At 45.7% G+C, this 14676-nt stretch overlaps 1 protein-coding gene across 1 annotated transcript; it reads right to left on the bottom strand.

The window, feature by feature from the left end:
• Positions 1-10755: 10755 nt before the first annotated feature.
• LOC147662012 (uncharacterized) lies at positions 10756-13079 on the bottom strand. The gene has a single exon (XM_086951186.1). It carries the CDS (start codon positions 12656-12658, stop codon positions 10898-10900), a length of 1761 nt encoding a protein of 586 aa, XP_086807312.1. The 5' UTR covers positions 12659-13079; the 3' UTR covers positions 10756-10897.
• Between the last annotated feature and the right edge of the window lie 1597 nt (positions 13080-14676).

Raw genomic sequence — 14676 nt, 5'->3', positions numbered from 1 at the left:
TTTTCCACATTCTCCCCTAATCTTTTGATCCTTTCGGTAAGGGGAAGGATCAATGCCTTAATAAGGCAGTCGATGTCATCCAGTAGACCCGCGTAACTGGGTACCGAGATGGAGCTGGAAGTAATCTCTTTCGCGGGGTCTACAGCCCCAGCCTTATTTGGAATAGTAAATATGGAAGGTGACGGTTGATTAGGGGGGACGGCTCTCTTTTTAATTGTCAGCTTCTTTCTACGCTTCCTAGGAGGGGAGCCAAAGGAGAATTTACTGGAGGGGGTTTTAGAGCTTTTAGTAGTGTCCCTGGGTGATGACAATGGAGGCTGGCCCACGGTAGTGCACTTAGTGTGGTGGTCAGATATGCTTGGTGTGAACACGGGAGATGGAATGTCTGGATCATAGAGAGGGGCTGGATCTACAACGGGGGTACATAGATTTATTGACTGGATGTCATGTGCCTGAGGATGGATGGAATCCGAAATAATGATGATATCGTTCTGTACAGTGGGTTTGGACTGAAAAATGAGAGGAATGTCATCTATGGGAGGTGAAATATTGACATGGTCTACTGATGAGATAAACTCCATAGGAGTTGAACTGGCTGTTGTTGTTGCGTCCAAGAGTGTTGAAGGTTTTGATTTCAGCCTGTCAATGGAAAGACGTCGACTCGCCCTTTTTTCAGCCAAGATGAGCTCCCGGTCAGCGTCAGTCTTGATTTTGGCAAAGAATTTGTCCAAAGGGCCTAGCAGAGAGGACCCTTGTGCGACCGGTGCCTGCGTTGCCTCAGAAGAAGACATCACTATAGGCAGTAAGGCGGTAAGAAGGGCGAGTAGGCAAGATGTAACAAAGATAACTTACTGGGACAAGTAGGTTGCCGGGTAGATCTAAGAGGATGGGCCCAGCCCGGCCTCGTTTGGCCCCGACGGCCACAGACGGCCCCGCCCTCGTCCCGGGCCGCTCCCGGCGCTCCCCGCGCGCTCCCGCGCTGCGGGGATGGTACTTCCCCTTTGTAGCTGTGCTAGGTTGAGTTCACCAAGGGGGCGGTGCCGGCAGGGAGAGCAGCCCAGCTGGGAACGGGCGCGCGGGGACTCCTGGTCCGTGGAGTCCTCCGCTCTGCGCCCGCAGCCCTGCCGGTCCTGTCGGTTGTAGTGAGGCCCCTTTGGTGTATCCCGTCAGCTGCTCTAAGCCGCGAAGCGGGACCCGCGGGGCGGGTCCGGCGAGGCGTGGCGGCCGCAGCAAGCAGTTACGATGGTGCTCGCAATGGGCTCAGCGTTGGAAAATGCAATCCGCCTTTGCTCTGTTACAGCAACGTTTTAAAGTTTGTAAAGGCGGGGGCGGTGCCGGCAGGGAGAGCAGCCCAGCTGGGAACGGGCGCGCGGGGACTCCTGGTCCGTGGAGTCCTCCGCTCTGCGCTCGCAGCCCTGCCCGTCCTGTCGGTTGTAGTGAGGCCCCTTTGGTGTATCCTGTCAGCTGCTCTAAGCCGCGAAGCGGGACCCGCGGGGCGGGTCCGGCGAGGTGTGGCGGCTGCAGCAAGCAGTTACGATGGTGCTCACAATGGGCTCAGCGTTGGAAAATGCAATCCGCCTTTGCTCTGTTACAGCAACGTTTTAAAGTTTGTGAAGGCGGGGGCGGCGCCGGCAGGGAGAGCAGCCCAGCCGGGAACGGGCGCGCGGGGACCCCCGGTCCGCGGAGTCCCCTGCTCTGCGCTCGCAGCCCTGCCGGTCCTGTCGGTTGTAGTGAGGCCCCTTTGGTGTATCCCGCCAGCTGCTCCAAGCCGCGAAGCGGGACCCGCGGGGCGGGCCCGGCGAGGCGTGGCGGCCGCAGCAAGCAGTTACGATGGTGCTCACAATGGGCTCAGCGTTGGAAAATGCAATCCGCCTTTGCTCTGTTACAGCAACGTTTTAAAGTTTGTGAAGGCGGGGGCGGCGCCGGCAGGGACAGCAGCCCAGCTGGGAACGAGCGCGCGGGGACTCCCGGTCCGCGGAGTCCCCCGCTCTGCGCTCGCAGCCCTGCCGGTCCTGTCGGTTGTAGTGAGGCCCCTTTGGTGCATCCCGTCAGCTGCTCTAAGCCGCGAAGCGGGACCCGCGGGGAGGGTCCGGCGAGGCGTGGCGGCTGCAGCAAGCAGTTACGATGGTGCTCACAATGGGCTCAGCGTTGGAAAATGCAATCCGCCTTTGCTCTGTTACAGCAACGTTTTAAAGTTTGTGAAGGCGGGGGCGGCGCCGGCAGGGAGAGCAGCCCAGCCGGGAACGGGCGCGCGGGGACCCCCGGTCCGCGGAGCCCCCCGCCCCGCGCCCGCAGCCCCGCCGGTCCTGCCGGTTGCAGCGAGGCCCCTTTGGCGTATCCCGCCAGCCGCCCCAAGCCGCGAAGCGGGACCCGCAGGGCGGGTCCGGCGGGCGTGGCGGCCGCAGCAAGCAGCTACGACGGCGCTCACAATGGGCTCAGCGTTGGAAAATGCAATCTACGGTGCTCGTGTGCTGATGACGGCTGGGGTTCATCATGGCCCGCCCGTGTTCGTCCGGCGGCCGCACACTGGGAAAATCGCGGCCGCACGGAAGGGGTTAATGATGGCATTCTCTGATTATGTTGATCATGTTGCACATCTGCCTGAAAATGAGTGCACTTTAGTATCAGAACCTGCTGGCCTGTCCTTTAATTTTGAAGTTTCTCATTTTATAGTTCCCCTTTTATGTTTTTTCCTTCTCTTCTTTTTTTTATGTTTCTTAAAAGGATATAACATCTCTCCTGGCAGCGCTAACTGGCTGCTCATTTCTTCTGCAGTGCACTTCCTTCTACCTGATCCCTTTTTTCCTAAACAAGGAGGTCATTATTGAATGCTATTGTCCATTGTGTATCATTCTTTTACCATCACAAGATGGAAATGACTATAACTAATTGTGAAAATCCGCTTCACTCCTAAGGTAAACCAAAATGTTCAGTGGAGTGTACCAAGAAAGTTTAAGTCTTTTAGGGTGATCAGGATGCTGCCCTTACTGTCCGAGAAGGGCAGAAAGTAATAGTACATGCCACCCACTTTTTGATTTTTCACCTGCATGTGGACATACTCTTCCAGTTTTCTTCAGACTTTCACTTTTGATCTTATTAGCAAGTTTATTCTCTAACACTCTCAGCCCCTGACTGATGTACCTCCCATTTACTTGTTCACAGCATATACCCCCTGACGAAGAGCCACCGGCTCGAAATGCATTGGGGATTGGATTTATGCAAATGATGCCACCGTATTGAAATTTTGGACACTTTGATGTGACAAAACATTTGCTTCAGTTATTTCTACATGAGGAGCACTTTGATCATTTGGATTACAACTTGTGAATATATATTCTACTAATTGAATGTGAAAAAGTGAATAAAACTTTGGATCATCATACCTGTTGATTACCTTTTTGCTCATACAGCACATAGGAGTGCTCAGGTTAACCACCTTGTGCACACAAGGTTTCGCATGTACCATTACAAGATGGCCAGCACGGTAGTTCTAAATGCTTGAACTTTAAAACAATCCTTAAAATACAATTGCAATTTAAAACAATTTAAATAACAATTTAAAACAATGTTTACAATACCCTTGCAATATGAATACCCACTGCTATGTTTAGTTTTGTAATTGGAAACATTTGCCTTTATTTAGAATGCAGCATGTTTTTTTTGCTTCTTGTATTCTTTTAATTTATCTTGTATATGTTGTTGAGTTTCTATGCTTTCTATCGTGGTTGTGTCCGAGGGTGCATGGGAGGAAGAGTTAATCGGTTGATTATTGGGTGCTTGAGTACAAAGATGAGTGTGTTTGATGAATTATTGATTATCTACACCTACCAGTGACACGAAACTCACTTTCATGCATAAGCCAGGGCTATTGAAAATGAAATGAAATATCGGTTTTTGTAGAGCGCGTGTTTACCATGGCGTCTTAGCGCTTGCTAAAATTCAAAGGGGGAAACATCCAGCCGGTTATGTACAGGTAAATAACCAGGTTTTAAGAGGAAGAATTAATGCTGTTGACCTGGTCTGATAGGGAAAGACGATCATCAATTATAACTCAGAGGTTTTTTACCTTCTTTACAGGTTTGGGGCAGGGCCCCGCTGCACCAGGTCACCAATCGGAGTTCCAGAGTGAAGTGTCCCTACCAAACATAACTACCTCCGTCTTCCTGGTGTTCAGTTTTAGACAGTTATTTTGCATCCAGTTAATAATATGGCTCATGCAAAGGTTAAAACGTACTGCCATGACCTCTGACATACACATACATACATACATACAGTAGGGGAAGACAACAATTTGCATGTCGTCAGCATAGCAAATGGCTGTAAAGCCAAAGGAACGGATAAGCTTAGCCCGTGGGGCGACATATATGTTAAACAGGGTCGGTGAGAGTGCCGAACCTTGAGGTACCCCACATGGTATAAAGAAAGAGTGAGATTTATGCTCATCTAATGTCACTGTTTGTTGTCTGTTAGGTAAATAAGACCGAAGAATATCTGCAGCCTTATCAATTATACCTATTTCTGCCATCCGCTGAAGAAGTATACAGTGATCAACCGTATCAAACGCAGTGGCTAAATCAAGTAATATTAATATTGCCTTCCCACCTTGATCTAATTGAGCACGTAGGCTTTCAGTGGATGCAATCAATGCAAACTTGGTGCTATGTCGAGGCCTGAAACCATGTTGTGCTTGATATAATATGTTGTTGGACTCTATAAAGGTCAGCAATCACTCATTTAATTCTCTTTCAAGAACTTTTGATGGAAATTGTAGAGAGGTATTAGGCCGGTAGTTAGCCACTTCCGAGGGGTCCAAGGTCGGCTTTTTTTAAAATAGGATTAATCAGAGAATTCTTCCAGTGCACTGGAAACTGTCCTTGATTTAAGATGTTGTTCAAAAGAGGTGTCAGGGTGTTAGCAATAACTTCAGCGGCCATTTGAAAGACCATGGCCGGGGTCCAAAGGATAGCCTGAATTCTTTGCCATGATAATTTTTTCTACTCTATCCTGTGTGAGCGGCCTGAACTTTTTTAGGAAAACTTGTATGTTTGATATGTCCATCTCGCATTCAACTAGTCTGATTTCATTTGTATCAGTAGAGAATTCGTCATATACATTTACCACTTTATCGAGGAAGAACTTGGCAAGTTTGTCACAAAACTGACTTGTTGATTTAAAATGTTTAGTATTAGCAAAATTGGCTAGTTTAGAAAATGTCTTAAAAAGTTCTTAAGAGGTATCTTTAGAGGCCATAATTTTCTCAGTAAAGTAAGTGGATTTTGCCTCATTTATGGTTTCCTTATATTTTGCTCATGTGTCTCTGTATTGTTTTTTGTCTGATTCTGAGTATTCCTTTCTCCAAAGTCTTTCTCTGGCTCTGCAGATGTTTTTAAAGTTTTTTAGCTTGATATTATACCATTGGGCAGATGACAACCTATTATTAGCAGGTACACTAGTTTCAGGTGCTAGACTTACCACAGACTTTTCCATCCAGTGATTGAAATGTACTGCTGATCAATCAGGATCAGTGTCCAAAAAAATGCTCTGTGATCGCAGAGCAGTCTGAAGATCAATGGTGTTTATTTGTTTCCAGAGGCGTGATATCTTTGTTCTATTTATACCAAAGCTTCTATTCAGGAGACCAGTTGTGTGGACTTCGAAGAAGACAGCGCTGTGATCCGTCCAAAGTAAGGGTAGTCTTTTAATAAAATTTGTCTCTGGGTGATTTGCAAAAATACCATCCAGGGTATTTTACCTGTATGTGTATGCCCATTGACTATTTGTTTTAGACCTAAACTAAAAAAACGGTCTGTTAACTCCTTGGTATCCATGTTATCAATTGCTTCCAAATGAAATTCGAGTGTACCATGCATGATTCCATACCAGTTGAGATGGATTTGATTAACGTGTTTCTAGGTCCTGGCGGTCTATAGACTAAGAGTACATTAAGGACATCAGTACTGGTAGCTTTGAAACAAACAGGATGGTCTCTTCTTTAAACTGGGGAATGTCGGAGAAAATTGCTTTAATGTTTGAGCGGTAGCGTGACATTGCCAGTGCTTGTTTATTACAGGTAGCTCTATAAAAAAACGAAAGATTGGATCCTAGATTAAGTTAACTAATCTCTAGGAAACTAAAGGTCATGGAAATGTAGACTTAACTAATGTCTAGCAATTTAAGTATCTCCACTTCTATGATTTATCTCTCCTTCTTGAAACAAGGCTAGTGATACATTGTGGTCAATTGATTCCTGTCCCCAAGCTCACCATCCCATCCATTATCTGATAAAGAAATCACACAACTGACTGTCTTCTACTTTCGTACCCTACTTCAGCACACTACGGGGCATATTATCAAGGAACAGCATTACAATTATCACCGCCTTACCGGCAGAAAACTGCTGCTAAAGTGGCAATAATGGGCTTGATAATACGCCCTTGAGAATTCCAATAAAAGCCCATGTTCTGCTGTGAACATGGGCTTCTATTGGAATTCTCAAGGGCGTATTATCAAGCCCATTATCACCGCTTTAGATACAGTTTTCTGCCGCTAAAGTGGCGATAATTTTAACTCAGTTCCTTGATAATATGCACCCAAGTCCTTTGACCATTTCAACAGTATGCCACAACATGCTTTAATACACACTATCCACACACATTCTCTTCTGGCTGTTCACAACCGCAACTTTACATCAGATAAAATGTTCATCCAAGAAAATAAAGTGTGCTCCAGTGGCACAACTCAAAATGATGCCCCGCAACATGTGATACAGGGCACCTGAGTCTCTGATATCTAACGGATTGACATTGGGCTGAATTGGGGGCACACTGAAAGTTTTAAGAGTGGTTGGCCCCCTGCACCATAGGGTCTGTAGATTCCTGTATTTTGCCCCTAGTACAGCTCCTTCACAAATTTGCAGAAAAAAAATGTCTACAAAATGTTGTCATTTGCAAGCATTACGACATACAATGCAAAGTCTATCCATTTAAAAAACATGCCCTTGCTGCTGCCTCCCACCATATTTTGAAAAGCACAACTAATATCCTATTTGCCCCACCACTTACACTCAAAGCAGTTTCATTATACGGTCCCTTAACAATCACCACTATTAGGTATGCACTCTCTTCTTTGCTTATCCGCCCTCTTCCCTCCCATCTGTTTTAACTCCCAGCACCCCCTAAAAACCATCTGCTATTCTCTTTGACTACTCTCCATTTTCTCTAATGGAGCTATAGTTCTCATTTGTATATTCAAATTTCTAACCATACATGCTCTTCATCTTACTCTGTCAGACCACAAACTGTGAACCCATTGGCTATATTTTCCTTGGTGACTCTTCACTTAACCTCACTACTCAACCACTCTCTCTTCCCTTCTTAAAAAAACCACAATTGATCAGTCCTCTCCTTCCATCCACAGTCCAGTATTCCAACAATTTGTATTGTCCAAGTTACTAGAGCTCCTATTTTTCAATGTACTAGTTGCCATGCTTTCCCCTAAAAACTTTCCCCATTTCAACTTAGGTTTCTTCAACATTCTGTCAAATCAAATCATAATCTCAAAACATTTTCTTATGCTCACTACAATCACTCATATTTTATTCCACTCCTTTTTGACGAATTTGTGTTATTTAATACTATATTTCACGCTGTATTACTTTCCTCACTCTAATCCATGGGCATCTAAGACTCCATTCTACAACAGTTCTCCTCCTATCTATGGAAATGCTCTTTTTCAGTGTCATGGGCCACCAAGAGATCATCGCTACTTCATCTACCACGTGGGACTTCTCAAAGATAAGTCCAAAGAATTGTCCTATTTTTTCTACACACCACCTTTCTTGGGAACATAATTTACTTTCGTTTTTTATGCAACAACTACACATATGACAAATCTTTTCTTTCTTCATCTCCTTCTCCTGTTCCTCCAATAATGTACCCTTGACTGCCTCACTTTTTTGAGATTTTTAACACCCATCAGGCGCCAGATTTACTAAGCCTTTATATTTCCCTTGCATCATGCAAGGTACCACAAGACAACGCAAGGGCTTAAGTGAAATTTAGTAAGCCACCCAAAACTACTTTGCAGAATTCTCTGTGGTTTAGTAAATCTAGAGTAACGCAAGGGAGCAAAAGTCATTGGCTTGTATTACTCTCCATTGGGAAGGCGTACTATGGGTGGTGTATGGCCGTTCCCATGCATCCAACCATGGACGTGTAAACTTGTGATTGTCTCAAAATGGTACACTGTTCCAGCAGATGTGAAAAAGGGAGAAATATATTTATTCCTCCTCGTTACTTCTACTTTCTACGTGTGTTGCCCTCTGCAACATACATTGAAAAAGGAAAATGCATCAATGGCATGTTTTTTTCTGGATGAGGGTGCCCCTTCTTGCACAAAATCAATCCTACATGTATTGTAGGCACCCTTGCATTATGGAGCAATTGATCCTGGATATGCAGTAGGCAGCAGACAGTGCGCCAGCACTCGGAGAGAGGAGGAATATGTCACATCTTAGTAGATATGGCACATTCCTGCTCCCTCCCTGTCATCCAACGCAGCGCAGCAAGCTCTCTTCCTGTGTGCATGACATTTTGATAACTCCAGCCTCAGCTATCCTATGTTGAAGTTCTCCAAAGCTGAGGTATGTATATTCCTTAAAATCAACACATTCTACCCACCTAGTTTCTCTAGTTTGGTACCCTAGATTCTGGATTTCTTTTGCTCTGCTATAATCTTTAGGGTACTTTTCAACACTTTAATGAGCATGCCCTTCTTTATTACAGCCACTGCTGTTGCACAGGGTTGCTAACAACAACAAATAAATTAAACACACATCTATATTGCCAGTTCCACACCATGATGGCACAATTTAATTCATGTGTACTTAACCTCACTACTAGAACCTTATTCAACCTCAGCCGGCACACACCAATCGGTCTGTTATGTTTATTTTATTTATTTTATTTTTAGAGTTTTATATAGCGCGAACTTGAACCGATTAGGTTATCAGAGCGCTTTACATAGCACCAGTTCCGTTACATGTTATCAAAGCACTTTACATAGAATCAGTTACGTTACATAAGGAACACATTTCTTTTTGTTCTAGTGAATAGGGTTATCTCTTCACACGGGGGAAGGGATACACCTGGCTATACTCCAACAGTCACACAGGCGACTAGTCGTTAAAGCTATATCTCTAAACACAGGGAGGGGATACACATGGATACAATCTAAAAATCACATAGGATACTAGTCAATAGAGTTATCTTCTATCTACACAGGAGGGATATGACTGGAAATACTCTAAGGGTCACATAGGAGTGGTAGAGAGTACAAAGGTCCACTGCAAACACAAGTGATAAGAGTCAACTACATACACATAGGAAGGGAAATGACTGGTTAAACTCTAAGAGACGCATAGGGGTGGTATATGGTGTAAGGACTTCAGCGAATAACAAAGCTTAGCATTATTGCAATAGGTCAAAGATGCAGTCACAGCAAAGAGGAAGGGTGGGTGGGATGCAAGGTATGGAGGGAAGGGCTAGAGTCCAGCAAAAACTGTCCGAAAACAGCAGCAAAGTGTCATTCAGGATAGCACGCAAGTCGAGAAGTCCATGAGAGAAGGTGGGAGCCCAGGAGGCGCATCGCCATCTTGGAGAGCTTGCGATCATCAGAGTTCACCAGAGGCACTGTCCTCACAGCGTACCGGACGCAGCCACAGGCAGCAGAAGGTGGTGGATCGGTTCGGGAGACCTGTGCCCAGCAGAAGCAGTCGCTGGTGCTGCGGGGCGCGAGGGCCAGGGTCCCCTCGAGCAGGCCCCCCCTCGGAAGTTGCTTTACCGAACGCTGTTCGGGGCTGGAGGCGGGTATTGCTGGGCCCAGTCGGCAAAGTTGATGGAGCAATGTCCCACCCTGGGGGACAGCCTGGAATCAGGCGGAGAGATCGGGGCTAGACCAGAGGCCGGGGAGAGGCAGGGGTGAGCCAGAGGAAGCGGCGATCGACATTCTAAAGTCGCCGCCGGCTGCCATCTTGGAGTCAGGCAGGCGCTGGGATGATTCCCCCGGTGAGTGTCGCCGTCCCGGTAGGGCTAGATGGTGCCATCTCCCATCAGCAGCCGCCGCTACCCTCAGCGAGAGTCTGGCCAGGCCGGGGGAGCGCAGGTCTCAATCCTACCTCCGCAGTCGGCGGAGTCGAAGGCGAGGTGCCGCCCGCCATCTTGAGCGCCACCGTCCTCTCCTCACACTCATCCAGAGATCGGACCTGTCCGCCTATCTAGGGGCAATCGCCAATGCTCTACAGAAGCCCCACTCGCTCCGCTTCACGTGGGGAAAAAAGGTGCGCACAGAAGAAGGGCCGTAGCAGCCCAGAGCCGGGGTTGAGTAGCTCGTGACCCGGGAGCCGGGACGATCCACGTCCGCTCGGCTCCCGGCTCCTCCACTTGATACCTTAATGCTGAAGAGCCATGAAAACTACTGTCACATTCACTACAATGATAGGGTTTTTCCCCCGTGTGTTTTCGCTGATGACTTTGTAGGTCTGATAATTGACTAAAGCTCTTCACACATTCACTGCATTTAAATGGCTTTTACCCTGTGTGTGTTTGCTGATGTCTCTGAAGGTTTGATAAATGTCTAAAGCACTTTGCACATTCACTGCACTTGAATTGTTTTTTCCCGTGTGCGTTCGCTGATGACTTTGAAGGTGTGATAACTGACTAAAGCACTCTGCACATTCACTGCACTTGAATGGCTTTTCTCCTGTGTGTGTTCGCTTATGTCTATGAAGGCTTGATAACTCACTAAAGCACTTTGCACATTCAGTGCACTTGAATGGTTTTTCCCCGTGTGTTCGCTTATGACTTTGAAGGTGTGATAACTGACTAAAGCACTTTGCACATTAACAGCACTTGAATAGTGTTTCTCCTGTGTGTGTTCGGTCATGACTTTGTAGCTTTGATAATCGACTAAAGCTCTTCCCACATTGATTGCGCTTGAATGGTTTTTCTCCTGTTTGAGTTCGCTGATGATACCTTAATGCTGAAGAGTCACAAAAACTACTGTCACTTTCACTACAATGATAGGGTTTTTCCCCCGTGTGTGTTTGCTGATGACTTTGTAGATATGAGAATCGACTAAAGCTCTTCACACATTCACTGCATTTAAATGGCTTTTCCCCTGTGTGTGTTCGCTGATGTCTTTGAAGGCTTGATAATTGACTAAAGCTCTTTGCACATTCACTGCACTTGAATTGGTTTTCCCCCGTGTGTGTTCGCTGATGATTTTGAAGGTATGATAACTGACTAAAGCTCTTCCCACATTCACTGCAGTTGAATGGTTTTTCCCCTGTGTGTGTTCGATTATGTCTTTGAAGGCTTGATAAGTGACTAAAGCACATTGTACATTCAGTGCACTTGAATGGTTTTTCCCCTGTGTGTGTTCGATTATGTATCTGAAGGTGTGATAACTGACTAAAACACTTTGCACATTCACTGCACTTGAATGGCTTTTCTCCTGTGTGTGTTTGCTGATGTCTTTGAAGGCTTAATAACTCACTAAAGCACTTTGCACATTCAGTACACTTGAATGGTTTTTCCCCCGTGTGTGTTCGCTGATGATTTTGTAGGTTTGATAATCGACTAAAGCTCTTCCCACATTCACTGCAGTTGAATGGTTTTTCCCCTGTGTGTGTTCGCTGATGATATTGAAGGTATGATAACTGACTAAAGCTCTTCCCACATTCACTGCAGTTGAATGGTTTTTCCCCTGTGTGTGTTTGATTATGTCTTTGAAGGGTTGATAATTGACTAAAGCACATTGTACATTCAGTGCACTTGAATGGTTTTTCCCCTGTGTGTGTTCGATTATGTGCCTGAAGGTGTGATAACTGACTAAAGCACTTTGCACATTCACTGCACTTGAATGGCTTTTCCCCTGTGTGTGTTCGCTGATGATTTTGAAGGTATGATGACTGACTAAAGCTCTTCCCACATTCACTGCAGTTGAATGGCTTTTCCCCTGTGTGTGTTTGATTATGTCTTTGAAGGCGTGATAACTGACTAAAGCACTTTGCACATTCACTGCACTTGAATCCTGTGTGAGTTTGCTGATGATGCCTTAATGCTGAAGAGAAGCAAAAACTACTGTCACATTCACTACAATGATAGGGTTTTTCCCCTGTGTGTGTTCGCTGATGACTTTGTAGGTCTGAAAATTGACTAAAGCGCTTCACACATTCACTGCATTTAAAAGGTTTTTCCCCTGTGTGTGTTCGCTGATGACTTTGAAGGTGTGATAATTGACTAAAGCTCTTCACACATTCACAGCACTTAAATGGTTTTTCCCCAGTGTGTGTTCGCTGATGTCTTCGTAGATGTGATAACTGACTAAAGCTCATCCCACATTCATTGCACTCAAATGGTTTTTCTCCTGTGTGTGTTCGCTGATGTCTTTGTAGGTCTGATAATCGACTAAAGCTCTTCCCACATTCATTGCACTTGAATGGTTTTTGTCCTGTGTACGTGTGCTGATGAAGCTTGAGAAGTGATGTCAAACTAAAGCTCTTGCTGCATGTGTAAGATTCTTCTTTCTTGGTTAGTGTCTGTGGGTCGGGTATATATTGGTCTACATCCCATGACTGTATTTCCTGATGGGCCAACATGGCTGATAAAGAACTTGTTTTTTTCTCACCCACTTTATATGTGTGCAGTATTTTGCACGTTTGATTTCTGTTTTAACAATAAAATGCAATAGCCGCCAAATATTTTCCACACTCCTAATACGTAGAAGGTGTCTTTGTAGGCGATTGTGCCTTTAGATTGGATTATGGCTATGCACGCTTGCAGGTTAAGATGTATCTTTCTTCTGGCCGATGCAAATCTGGACAGTCTGTTGTATTGTAGATATAAGAACTCATCTTTCCTTTACCCATCAATTATCTGGCTCCGCTCTGTTGTGCTCTACTCTGGTTACTGTGATTTGGCCACAAAGAGTTTACAATTCACCTAGAGCACAGAATGATGAATTGTCATCATTTTAGAAAACAGAGCACTGCTGTAATCACATCATACCGCCCCCATGATCAAATTTGGTGTTGTAAAAACAGGGGGCTCTACAATCGGCCATGATACCTTACAAAAGTAACTTAAAAGCAGACTGACTTCTTGCACTCCCACCAGAAATCTGCAAGCCTCAGCCATAACTTCCTAGTCACAACCAAACCACCTCGTGCAGCAACCCGATTCGGATCATGCTACCTTCTGGACAAGATCACTGGAGCTCATTTCCCCAGAGATCTGTGAATGCTCCTCACTAAATGAGTTCAACATGACTATGAAAGGCTCTCTCCTGTCACTGGAGTACAAGACAAGCATTTGCAATGCAATAGGTCTCGCAATGACAATGCCTTTTATTTATGTTTTAAAAACAAAAATTAAAGGCATTGTTATTTGCAATACCAATAGCTCAAACTCGCTTAAATGAGAGACCTATTGCAGGCTAAACTAGTTAAGACTCTTTTTGGGGTCCATAATCCATTGTGTACCCATTCCGTGCAGGCTATCTGGTGGCTAAACAGTCCCTCTGCATAGTATTGACCCAATAAAGCAGGGGTTGCTAACTTAGTACCAGGAAGACTTCCCTGTAACAGGTTTTCTAGATTTAGACACAACAAAGGTATATACATTTAAACTAAATAAAACTAGTTTAAATATTCAGTGGGTAAACAGAAAGTATTGCAGGTGTGGCTTTCTGTCGTACACAAGACACCCCTTCGATAAGGTATCCACTTACATTTCCCCTAACTACTAAACAGAAGACAATGAAGAACTAAGTAGCTTCCCACTGGATGGTATCGTTGAAGAGTCAACCTATTGTTTAGAATTCAGAACCATCAATTGACAGTTCACTCGGATGTTCTAGTCACCTTCATCAATCAACATAGTATGGATGGATGGATGTATGACGTTACAACGCATAATTGCCGGTGGTGCCGGTGGCAGTGGTCGACTCTCTCCGCTCACGCTGGGAAACTTGTGTGTGTGTGACACTGCGAGCGAGCGCTGACTGAACAGCGTGTGTTTTTAAACATTGGCGTTTCTACGGACTTTTAACAGTTGTGTAATACTGTATTTTTAAAACTTTGCCTCACCTGTAACTCCCTCTGTTACCTAACACTCCCGCCCCGGTCCGCCGCGTCCACTGTGGGCGTTTGCTGCGGAGGGTGGAGGAGGAGCCCAGCACTTCCGGGCTAAGGTCGGAGAGTTCAGCGCTCTAGTTTCGCTGTATTACCGGATAGCATAAATACCGCTATCCTGCACACTCGCGTGGTGGAGAAGGGTCTGGCCGGTGGCAGTGGTCGACTCTCTCCGCTCACGCTGGGAAACTTGTGTGTGTGTGACACTGCGAGCGAGCGCTGACTGAACAGCGTGTGTTTTTAAACATTGGCGTTTCTACGGACTTTTAACAGTTGTGTAATACTGTATTTTTAAAACTTTGCCTCACCTGTAACTCCCTCTGTTACCTAACACTCCCGCCCCGGTCCGCCGCGTCCACTGTGGGCGTTTGCTGCGGAGGGTGGAGGAGGAGCCCAGCACTTCCGGGCTAAGGTCGGAGAGTTCAGCGCTCTAGTTTCGCTGTATTACCGGATAGCATAAATACCGCTATCCTGCACACTCGCGT

Source organism: Lissotriton vulgaris, unplaced genomic scaffold (assembly GCF_964263255.1).
Source record: "Lissotriton vulgaris unplaced genomic scaffold, aLisVul1.2 SCAFFOLD_4190, whole genome shotgun sequence".
NCBI lineage: Eukaryota > Metazoa > Chordata > Amphibia > Caudata > Salamandridae > Lissotriton > Lissotriton vulgaris.
This window is presented reverse-complemented; position numbering and strand designations above follow the sequence as displayed.

Excerpts from the sequence above, each read along its gene's own strand:
- LOC147662012 (XM_086951186.1), bottom strand. The coding sequence starts at position 12,658 with ATGTTGGCCCATCAGGAAATACAGTCATGGGATGTAGACCAATATATA.